Source organism: Rhinopithecus roxellana, chromosome 14 (genome assembly GCF_007565055.1).
Source record: "Rhinopithecus roxellana isolate Shanxi Qingling chromosome 14, ASM756505v1, whole genome shotgun sequence".
NCBI lineage: Eukaryota > Metazoa > Chordata > Mammalia > Primates > Cercopithecidae > Rhinopithecus > Rhinopithecus roxellana.
In genome coordinates, this window is record NC_044562.1 from 104,735,556 (window position 1) to 104,747,756 (window position 12,201).

General features: G+C 46.5%; 1 protein-coding gene across 6 annotated transcripts in view; it reads left to right on the forward strand.

Moving 5' to 3' along the window:
- Positions 1 to 990: 990 nt before the first annotated feature.
- Positions 991 to 12,201, forward strand: part of PLA2R1 (phospholipase A2 receptor 1) — a 144,610-nt gene continuing 133,399 nt past the window's right edge. For all 6 annotated transcript variants that reach the window (XM_030916996.1, XM_010379111.2, XM_010379112.2 and 3 more), the window contains exon 1: positions 991 to 1,300. In XM_030916996.1, coding sequence (XP_030772856.1) covers positions 1,180 to 1,300 — 121 coding nt within the window. In that variant the 5' untranslated portion in view covers positions 991 to 1,179. The remainder of the gene's footprint in view (positions 1,301 to 12,201) is intronic.

Below are 12,201 nucleotides of genomic sequence, written 5' to 3' on the forward strand. Positions count from 1 at the left end.
CCATGGATAAACGCTTGCCCCTTTTGTCCTTGGACAGACAGTTCTGAGGCTCTCTGAGGTTTCTGCAGGACTGAGCACTTTTTGTTAAGGCAGTGGCCAAGACAACCACTTTCCCTTCTTCCACTTTTAGCTCTGACCTTCAATCCTCCTCCCTGCTGGGCATTTCCTTCCAGGCTCTGCTTTCTGCCCTCCCCTCCCCCTCTCTTATGTTTTAATGACTAATGTCAAGGTCCCGCTGAGGAAAGGTCTTATATAAGCCTGTTCTCAGAATATTAAACACTTACAGTGTTCTGCTGGTTATTTGAAGGAGGACAGTTAGAAGGACTACATTCTAGCCAGGACTGTCCTACTTACTACAGAGAAATTTTTGCTGGATTAGGAAGTAACCTAGGGCAAAGCACTTTGACTTTCTGGGCAGGGTTTCTCAGCTGTAAAAATGGGATAATAGGGACCCCGGCTACTTTGCGGAGCTTGGGGGATCAAAGGAGATGTAAAGAGGAGGTTATTTCAAAACCGAAGGAGCTGAACAATAGAAGAATCTTTGGGTTACTCTGTGGCAAGTAAGGTAGACCACGGGGTGGCCCCTCAGGGGTTTCCAGTGCTCCACATTTCAGAGGAGTCCAGGGCGCTGCCAAAGCGCCCGGGTCGCAGAGCAGCTGGGTTCAGTCTAAGCTGCCCGCGGCAAACCCACGGTGTTTTCTAGAATCCGGGTGGTTTGCAAACCCGGATGTCAGGCTCCTTGTGCTGGAGATTCTCAAATCGCTCACCCACAACTCCTCTTCGGCCTCCCCCGGAAAGGAGAGAGCGGGGCTGCGAGCTGGAGGAGCAGGGAGTGTGCGCTGGGCAGCCTCACTGCTCCTGTCCCCACCCCAAAGGCAGGAATTTCTGGGATGGGCAGACATGGCTCACCCCTCCTCCTCCTCCTTTCCCAAGCCGCAGTGGGTAGGGCGGGGAAAACCTCCTCGACTTTCCCGCGTCCCAGCGAGAGCCCCGAGTGTCCGTTCACTGTGGCGACAGAGGTGGCGGAGTGGGTCTCCAGGGCCCGGGGATGTCGAGACCCCCGGAGGGGTGGGGAGCGGAGGAGGCTGCGGATCCGCCTCCGCGCGGCAGGGCCGGGTGCTTGGGGCGCAGCTCTGGGCTCCCGGGACAAGGGGCGCCCGGCGAGCCCAGTGGTTAGCGATGCTGCTGTCGCCGTCGCTGCTGCTGCTGCTGCTGCTGCTGCTGCTGCTGGGGGCGCCGAGGGGCTACGCCGAGGACGTGGCGGCGGCGTTCACCCCCGAGCGGCTCCTGGAGTGGCGGGGTGAGTCTCCCAGGGTCGGGGACTGGATCGGTACGTTGGGGAGGGGGGTCGGGGTGGTCGAGGGAGAGGAAGAAGGGGTGAAGCTAGGGGCCAAGCTGGCGGGCAAGGGTGGCCGCGTTTGTAGGGGTTCGTGTGTCAGCAGTCTTGAGCATGGGGGGAGGGAGTGGTGTCCTGCAGCCTCATGTCTAGGCCCAGCACCCCACTCCTGCGGCCCAGCACCCTCCTGGCTTCTGCGGGGGGCGGGCGGCGGGGGGCAGGGCTTGGTCTCGCAGGCAGCTCCTCTCGGCTCTGGCACCCGGAGCCAGCCCGGGGTAGGAGTGTCGGAGAAGTTTCAAAACGGAAACTTTCCGAGAGCTTATTTGGACCGATCGCATCTCGGATAAATCATGGCCAAAAAAAAAAAAAAAAAAAAAAGGCTCAGTTCGTCCCCTTGCAAAACAAGCGCTCAGAGTGTACTGCCGCCACCTGCGGAGTGACCCCCAAGCCAGGCCTCCCCAGTCCACCCCTTCCTGAAGGAAAACTTTTTTTTTTTTGAGACAGAGTCTTGCTCTGTCGCCCAGGATATAGTGTAATGGCGGGATCTCGGCTCACTGCAGCCTCCGCCTCCCGGAGTCAAGTGATCCTCCCACCTCAGCCTCCCGGGTAGCTGGGACCACAGGTGCGTGCCCCCACGCCCAGCTAAGTTTTTGTATTTTTGGTGGAGACGGGGTTTCACCGTGTTGCCCAAGCTGGTCTCGAACTCCCGGGCTCAAGTCATCTGCCCACCTCGACCTCCCAAAGTTCTGGGATTACAGGCTTGACCCACCGCACCTGGCCTGAAAACATCAGACCAGGTGAGGAAGAGGAGCCCCAGTGACTCCATGAGCTGTGTGATCTGGAGCCTTTGTGCCTTAGTCTCTGTCAGAGGAAAAATGGGGTTTGTTATATACATGGGACCCCTGAGAATTAAGTTACTCCCCAAACACGCACGTGCACACACAGACCAATTCAGCAAACACTTATTGAGCACCTACTACACATGAGACTCAGAAGGATATGTAAAGAGATGGAAGGAGATTTCTGGCCTGCAGGGGTCCGCATTCGAGAATGGGCCACCTCAGGCAGAGAAGCCTGCGCCTAAGTGCAGAAGTCCATATATGCAAGTAGGAGGGGGACAGGAGGGAGTTAAATATGCCAGGAGGAGACTCCAGGCAGACTCCACCCTCTCTGTCTTTGGAGATAAGTTTGGAGAGAAGGGGTAACACAAGATGTGATCAGTATCTGCGTTCACATTTTTTCCTCCCCAGTAGAATATGTCTACATTTTTGAGGTAATCTGTTTTAGACTGTGTTTTCTAAGATCCCTGGAGGCTTAATCAGGGGCAGGTAGAACAAGACCATTCTTATTCTAAAGTGATCAAAGTCAGAGATGCTCTTACCTTCTTGGTCAATTCAGTAAAAATTGCTCCTGTGGATGCACATCTGATGCTGTGGTATGTTTGATTCCTTCCCACTAAGTTTACCATGCAGTGGTTATTCCTTTGCGTTTTAAAATGTGGGTTTTGACTGGGCACTAGGTGGTAGAACAGGGCAGCAGCCCACAGGACAGAAGTTGGACTGGGCCACACAGAGTATGTGCTGGTGATCTCTGAGCGAAGGGCTAATCCTTTTTATATCTAGCAGACCCAAATCCTGGCCTAAGACAAATTCTCATCAGTGTCTTCTTTTCAGTAGTCAAGGGCACTCTGAAATTAGAGCCATCTGCTAGCCCTTGTACCTACTAGGTGCAATTTGCAAATCTGACAAGGTTGAAATAGTTGGCCTAGAGATTCTTCAGATATGAAAATGCTGCTACTCATTTTCCAAGTAGCACAGAGGTGATGCACCAATCCTCGCGCAGGCTCCCTCCCTGACTCCAGGCATCTGCATCAATAGAATTTCAAGTGTAAGCTAGATAGGTTTGAAGTCAAGTTTTTACTGTCAATACAAAATGGAAAAAGAAAATCTTAACATTGAAAAGGACCTGAGACATTGTCTACTCTAGCCCTTTGTTCTTCAGATGTGGAAATTGAAATATGGCTGCCATGTAGTTAGCAATGCTTTGGGGTGCCTCAGTCTACCGCTGTGTTCGCTGTACCACATTGACTCACTTTAGCCATGATTGACATCCACAGAGCAACTGAGAGAAAAATGCACACTCATTTTCATTTCCAATCCACTAATAATGGCTATGTGATAATGTACAGCAGATTATACATACAGCATTTTTATCTGAATTGTTTGGTATTATTTATAGATCTGATACGTATTATAAGCATGCCAGCCTTGGGAGGCAGATGATATATTGTATTGTAATGATTTTCCAATGATTTATCAATAATTCTTGATATGGTTTGGCTGTGCCCCCACCCAAATCTTAACTTGAATTGTATCTCCCAGAATTCCTACGTGTTGTGGGAAGGACCCAGGGGGAGGTAATTGAATTATGGGATCTTTCCCATGCTATTCTCTTAATAGTGCCTAAGTCTCACAAGATCTGATGGGTTTATCAGGGATTTCTGCTTTTGCTTCTTCCCCATTTTTCTCTTGCCGCTGCCATGGAAGAAGTGCCTTTCGCCTCCCATCTTGATATTGAGGCCTCCCCAGCCATGTTGAACTGTAAGTTCAATTAAACCTCTTTTTCTTCCCAGTCTTGGGTATGTCTTTTTCAACAGTGTAAAAATGGGCAATACAATTCTGTATTCAAAAGTCAGTAGATACGGTATTATGTAGTAGCTAAGTTATTGGGCTTCAGAGCTAGACAGTCTGAGTTCAAATCCTGACTATGCCATTTACCATCGTGTGACCCTGGACAAGTACTTCACCCGTCAGTAGCTCAGTTTCCTCATCTGTCAAATGGAGCTAGTAATAATACTAATCTAAGTGTTGTCCTTTTGCTGCCCTCTCACCATAGCGCCCTCCTTCTCTGGCCAATCCAGACTATTTTGACAGGTTGATAGCCCCATAACAATTATTTACTACCCTGTGTACAGCACTGTACTTGGCAGGTCTGAAGCTCATCTCCTCCTACCTTTAGTTCAGGCATCCCCAACCTCCAGGCCACCTATCAGTTTGTGGCCTGTTAGGAACTGGGCCACACAACAGAAGGTGAGCAGCAGCGAACAAAAGAGGCTTCATCTGTATGTACAGCTGCTCCCCATCCTTCACATTACTGCCTGAACTCCACCTCCTGTCAGATCAGTGGTGGCATTAGATTCTCAAAGGAACATGAACCCTATTGTGAACTGCACCAGCGAAGGATCTAGGTTACACTCCTTATGAGAATCTAATGCCTGATGATCTGTCAGTGTCTCCTATCACCCCAGATGGGACCGTCTGGTTGCAGGAAAACAAGCTCAGGGATCCCCTGATTCTACATTATGGTGAGCTGTATAATTACTTCATTATATATTACAATGTAATAATAATAGAAATAAAGTGCACAATAAATGTAATGCACTTGAATCATCCCAAAACCATCCCCCACCCCACCACCCCACTGGTCTGTGGAAAATTTGTCTTCTATGAAACCAGTGCCTGATGCAGAAAAGCCTGGGGACCTTTGTTCTGGTTGGTTATTCCAAGGAGCCTGATTGTGGTTGTTTTCCCTGATCAGAATCTGAGCCCTTCTTCTAGCAAGTGCTAAGACATGCTAACTTCACTCACTCACCGTACTCCAGATACAAAGAGGATGGGGGGAGAAAGAAGAAGAGGATGGAGCATCCTGGTGAAAGCTGGGCATAGTCATTGCTGAAGGAAATGATCAGGGGGCAAGTAAAATGGTTTTGAAGCTTTGTTGAGGGTTGAAAAATGATCAATGTGAAATGGTCCCCAACTAATATCGTAGGGGAGTTTCCTTCTGTAGTGCTCAGCTTCCCAGAGCAGAAGTGGAAAGAACCCAAGTCTGTGTCAGTGCCTGGGGACTCTCAGGGTAGGCTCTTCTAAATGACCAGTGACCAAGGGAGGTGAGGGTGCTGATGAGTGTGTGGTCAGTGTGCTTACCATCAGGTCCTAACTTGGGAGAATAAAGTGAAACAGGGTTGGGTGTACAGTGTGTCTCTTGACATGCTGTGCCGATGGAAAGAGGGGTAGGGGCTGATGACCTCAGTCATTCATTATCTGTCAGGCACTATGTGTTTTATCTTCCTATTTTACTTGGGCTCATCCAAAAGCAATTCCTGAGACATGTTTTCATTAGGGTGCAAGTAGTTGTTTTTTAAGAGGTGATTCTAGGAAGCATGGTAAGGGAGTGAGGACATGAGACCAAGGAGGGAAGAAAGCCACCACAGGCCACTGGGGCTCAGTTTCGCAAAGAACCCTTTGAGGAACTGTATAGAACTTAGTGGACCCACCGACAGACAAGAAGCTGAAGTATTTATCCACCAACTCCCACCTCTTGTTGTCTAAGGGTCACTCCTGGGGCATTCACCCCCTGGTGCTCCTGGTCTCCCTGAAACTCTCAGGCAGAGAGCCACAGAAAGTCACTGGGAGTGCACGGGGCCTGTCTACAGGTGAGTGAGCTCCAGGTTAGGGGGTGTGAGGAGGGAACCAACAGAATCTGCTACCCACCTCCAGATTGGGGAGGTAAAAACATGAGTAGGATGTGACACTGGCCCCAAGAGGCTGTGAATCCAGGGACAGATACAGAAACACAAACAATTACAAAACAGCGAGAGAGGTCTTATGATAACTAGGGATGAGCAAAGTGCTGAAGGCATGCAGAGGAGGCGCTGGCCTGGGGAGCTGGAGGCTCATAAAAAAACATTTGTTTTCCTAAAGGATAAGTAGGCAGTTGCCATATAGGAAAAAGGAGACTAAGCATTCCTGGGAATGCATATTTCATGTGCAAAGGCACAGGATCATGTGTCAGGCAACAGTAAAAGTTCAGTGAGCTGAAAGTTCCCTTCTGAGCTCTTTTGGATTCAAGGAAAGAGGCCCACTGAAGGTCACTCAAGCAAACGTGAAGTTATTGTAATGGTCCCTGGATCTCAAGGGGGGCCCAGGACAGGTTCTTCAGGGCAGCCAGATCTTCTGGGACACAGGTACTGGCCACTGACATGAAGCATTACTTTATGTGTTTCTCTCTGTCTCTGGGGTTCTATGGTGTCTCCAGCTTGGTTGTTCTGTTGACTAGTTTCTTTGGCTTTGACTAGCAGGACTTTCCTGTGTAGCTCCCTTAGCTTCCCGGGAAGAGTCCCTTAATTTCCTAGGAGAGGGGTCCAGTTACCTTCTTCACAGCATGCTAGTCAGTTCCTGTGCTCTGCCCTCGAGTCGAAGGCCTTCCCCTGGCTAATTGGCCATGGCAGGGGCAAGAGGTGGACACAGGGATGGATGCTGCTTCATCCGGGGCTGTGGATGGGGTAGACCACCAGAGTAGGGCCCCAGGCAAAACAAGAAGCAGTGACATGTCTATATTTGGAAGCATGAGAGAGATGAGGAAGAGTTGGTTGGAGGCACCCTGCTTCCAGAAACAGTCTGGTCCAGTGAATTGGGTACTGCTGAGAAGGGCCTTGTGTGTTTGCACAAAGGGGAACGAGATCGCATATTTAAGTTTAGAAGCGCCATGTTCCATTTGGGCCTTGAAGAGAGGGTCTCTTGTCACCTTGAAGAGGGTAATTCTTGAGGGCAGCAAAGAAACCGTCTGGATAGTTAAAGCTGAGCTAAGTCAATCCCGATAGGAAGATTGAGGAACAGAAAGTTTTGTTCAAGAAACAGGGTTTAAAAAGAGGAAAATATATATTTAAAAACAATAACAAAAGAAAACAGTGAAGGTTAGGAGATGAGGGAAAACTGCGGAATAGGAGAGGTAGTGGTTATAGAGTGCAAAATCCAAGTTTTAGAGATGGACCTATTCTTGGTAGTGACCAGATCTGTGATATGGTTGTGGGAGTGGTCACCAAAGTGGAGAAGAGGCAAAAGAAGGTCCTCACCACAGAGAGGTCAAGGAATCCAATGTCCTGTGCAAAGCTAGGTTGGAGTAGAGTTTGGGACTCTTTTGTCAGCAAACCACAATAAGAAACACATTTTATGTCACAACCCACAGCATATAGGTCTACATATGTATAACTGAAACAATGTTTCATTTTTAAAAAATATCCTTATCTAATATGACATGCTGCCACATTTCCCCCTGTTTCATTCTGTTTTGTTTCGTCTAGCTAGTCATAACACGCTCAGTTGATTGCATGACCATAAATGGGCCACAATCTGCAGTTGGGAAAGCATTGAGTCAGTGTTAGGTCATTTGTGTGGAAGCTAAAGTGGCTTTGGGGTGTGGAGACCAGCGGAGAGTCTGCTGGTATCAAACCATGGTGAATGTGGGGAAGAGTGGTTCAGGGCCGAGGGCCCCAGTGGCGAGGAAGAGGGGTAGGTGCCACCTTCTGAAAAACGCCAATAAGAGCCACTACCTGGAGGCGGCAGAGGGGAGAAGCTGTAGCCCTGAGATTTCCCACATAGCTTCTGTTTCTAATACAAAGGTAAAAATGCCCCTCTACTGCTTCTAGTATTTTCTAACAGCTGGGGAGTCGTTACTCTTTGTTGTTTTACTTACATCGACACATTGTCTCCTCATCTAAACAGGTAGGCAATATTAACACATACCCTTCTTTTACAGATGAAGAAGGGTTAAGCAACTTGTGCCCACAGGAGCTTGTAGCATGGGGTTTGAATCAAGCACTCAGCACTAGTGCAAAGGATCCCTGAATGGCTTGTGACCCCATGGTATGGTTCATTCTGTATCCCGCTGCACGACAGGCGCGTACGATTTGGTTTCACAGCAGGAAGAAGAGGAGGCCAGCCTCTTGCTCTCTGCAACTCCTCCTTTTCCAAACCCCTCCTTTCACAAGTGGGAGTGATATTTTCCTAAAGCAGAAATGTGCAAAGCTACTGATTTATGTATTGTTCTAGGCAATTCTGATGTCCCTAGGTAATGAGCCATTCTACTAATCTGGAGATGGAATTTCAGTAAAAGTGTGATCAGAGAGTGGTTTAGCTGCCCTTCCTGGCCATGAATCATGCTAGTCATCTTGACTCCATTTCTCCCGTTTCTGTTTGTCATCCCTCAGCGTTTCTTCCCCTTCATACTTTTCTCATCCCACCTTCTCTACCTGCCTCCTTTCCTGGCAAGCCTTTGTGAGTCAGCATAGATGTCCAGTTTTCCTGGTCCTATTTACTCTTTCTCATTAAGCCTCTAACTATTTTCCTATTGTTGGTTGTCACCATAACTGATACCACACAATGCAGGTTCCAAGCCCATGACAGGAAAGATGGGGCCACACAGATGGCTTAGTTGTCCCTGCAGCTCCCCTTCTTTGACCTAACAATCTGCTTATTTATATCAAGTTTTCTGAAGAAACGATCCCCTTGTGTTGCCTCTTCTGAACTCAATCCTAATGCCGCAAATCCTCATGTAATCTATCAAAGTAATTGATTTAAGACATTTATAAACCCTTCCCTCCATTTTTCTTTTTAGAAATTATGCTTGAGAGCCTTTTGGAGATGTTCCAATGCATAGCTAGGAGCATAAATTATATTTTGAACTGATCAAAGCAAAAATAAATATTATTGTTCATAAAATAAACAAAAGAGCACCATATAAACACTATATAAAGTCATTTAGGGAAAAACATTTTATAAAGCCACTCAAGAAAATTAGAAAATTATAATTAGAATTCCTGTAACTTGGGTTCTGTGACACAGAGCTAAACAAAACAGAAAAGTCATAACCACTTGGCTTTTTAATTTATGATACTTTCCAGACAACTACAGTTCCAAAGAAATATGGAAATAAAGTAGTGTTACCACTTCTAGCTTTTGGTATTCTGCTCTTGAGAACTTTTCAATTATGAAAATATAAACAGGAATCTCAAAGTAATTATTTAACTATAAACATTTTTTTTTGTTTTGCTACTCTTTGGCACCATTCATATTCAAAGTTAAGATTGGCTTTTATTTTTATTAATATTTATAAAGTGATCATCATAGCTGAGATAATCCTTATCAAGGTCTTGTGAGGCCAGCACTATTATTTTTTCTTTTTATTATAAATTTAAACTTTTTGTAAAGAAGGGGCCTTGCTGTGTTGCCCAGGCTGGTCTCAAACTCCTGGTCTCAAGTTGTCTTACAGCCCCAGCCTCCCAGAGTGCTGGGATTACAGATGTGAACTACACACCCAGCCCCAGCATTACTATTAAACCCATTGTGCAGATGGGAAAACCAAGGCAGATACTCTCCTAGTTTTAAGCAGCTCTGCCCTAAAAAAAGTGCTCTGTAGTTTGCCAAGGTCTTTTTGCTATAATGTTAACCTTGTTCAAATGCAAACAAGAAGAGCTTCATGGGGATATCACCAGTGCAGTTGCACAGGGTCCTATAGTCAGAAGGGCCTTCTTTCCACTTAGGGTTTAAAGCTCCATGGTTTGGGGTCTTGGGATTTGTAATTATTTCTATCTTTGAAATTGTGTGCTGTGCGTGATGTCCAATGGAACAATGGAACTCAAGCCAGAGGTTTGGAGCCTCTGTTCAATTCTGCCTGGGGTCCCCTGTCTACCTCCCCGGGATGGGTTCTCAGCTGCCTCCCCCCTACTCCTGCCCCACAGTTGCTGCTGCCTTCTGCACACAGTGGCAACCAGGTTGCATTGAAGTTGGGGGACTGGAGTCCTGGGCCCTGGGAGTGGATGCCTTGTGGCATCTGGGCAGTGCAAGGCAGCATTTGTCACCACTGGACTGATAGCACTTCTGTGGGTTCTGTGAGGGCTGAGTGGGAACGTGTCACGTATCCTCAATCCAGGTACTATATTCCAAGCATGTTATAGCTCAGAGGTTGCAATCTCTTGTGGGCCCAAGGGAAGGGGACATTGACTTGACTTCCCCATGTCCAGCTGAGACCACATATTTTCATTATACCCTGGACCCTGCAAATGATGCGGACAGCCTGAATAAGAATGATAGGGATGGTTCTGACTAGAATTTTGTTTCCCCCCACCACCAAATTCATATAAAAATGAGACTTTACTTAGAGATAAGGTCTTCACAGAGGTAAACGAGTTAAAATGAGGCAGTTAGGGTAGCCCTAGTCTATTATGAGTGGTATACTCATAAGAAGGGGAAACTTGGACACAGAAATATGCATAGAGAGATGATGTGAAGAGACACAGGGAAAAGGTGGTCCTCTAGGGGCCAAGGAGAAAATCCAGGATCCCATCCTTCCCTCACAGCCCTCAGAGGGAACCAACTCTGCCACATCTTGATCTCACGCTTCCAGCCTCCGGAACTATGAGAAAAGAAATTTCTGTCATTGAAGCCACTCAGTTTGTGGTATTTTGTTATGGCAACTCTAGTAGCAAATCAATACAGGGACTAACACTCTACCTACCACTAAATGTTTTTTTGTTTTTGTTTTTGTTTTTAACATTTCTGCCTTGCACTGTAGTAAATGTTTTTTTTTTTAATGGCCATACTCTCAAAGCAGCTAAGATGGATAGCTCATTGTAAGCACTTTTGTTTTCAGTCATGCCATATCATTTCCAGAGTTGTTTTGGTTGATGATGGAGTTGTTTTCTGGTTTTGTTGGTTTTTTGTGACCCAGTCTTTGAATCATTTCCAGGCTTTAATATGCAGGCATTTGTGAGGGCATCTTAACAATGTTCTGTCTTTTTGTCCTTGCCCTAACTTGCACTTTGTAATGAGGCATGCTTTTGACTGAGATGGTATATTTTCAACAGAGTGTATAAGGTAATCATGGAGCTGCTGTAAATAATGATTTTTACACCAGCAATGTCTGTTAGGTACTTTCCAGTTAAATAAAGGTAAAACAATGGGAGAAGAGATGAAAAGCTAAAAGGAAGAAGAATGTTTTCAACTCAGTTTAAAAATTCATTGGTAAGATATAGAGGTCTAGCAAAGAATCACGGAAGAGAGATTTTCTGCCAGGGTCAGCAACTGCTAAATAAGGACAGAGCAGGAGGACAGAGGAGGGAACAGGAATGGCCAGAGAGTGGCAAGGACAATCTGAAAGGGTAAACCCCTCCTGGCACAGGGGTTAGTAACAGGCAATTTGAAGCCTCACAGAACTGCAGTCCGGTGGCACTGATTATGCTGGGTTTCATTTTTCCCACATGTGAGAAAGACTATTGTGGGAACTTGGAGAGGCAATTTGGGGAGGTTAGAGAGAAAAGGGAAGAGAACATGTACAAAGATCTATCAAGAGGGATCCACGACCCTGTGGAGATGGTGATTATCCAGGTTCAGAAGCTATAGGAGAATAAGGAAGGCTCAGAGTTAAGGACAATGCTAGGACAGAGAAAGAGAAGGAAGTTCTGAGACAGGACAAAGAGGTGTCTTAAAAAAGGTATTTGGTTAACTTTTTAGTTGATTAATAGAAGGCAATTGACAGGAACTCAAAAGCTTCAGATTAAGAGACACATGAAAACTCAGATGATTTGAGATAAAATGCACATTTTCATGCAGAGAGAGGTAGGAAGGGCTGGCCCACTTTTCACTTTGTTCCGTGGATCTATTCTTTGAAGAACCATGTACATGCTGATTGCTGCAAGCATGGGAAATTCCTCACTTATTGGTTTGAAAGGTCATATTAAGAATCCAGATTTTCTGCATCACTCGGCCATGAATAGGACTTGATTCAGCAGCTTACAGTATCCCTTCCTGCTACAGAGTAATCTTAGGAATGCAATCGGCTCTGAATCCATTGTTCACTAAATGGAACAGATAGAGACAAACCCAAATTTGTGAAGCTGGAAAAGGTCAATACATCTCAAGAGAGAAGCTGCTCACCTTCAGATTGGTTACAGAGGAGAGATGCTCTCCCCATTTCCTTCTGGACTGTGTCCCTGCTGAAACCTAAATACTGTCAGAACAGCAAGGAAATGG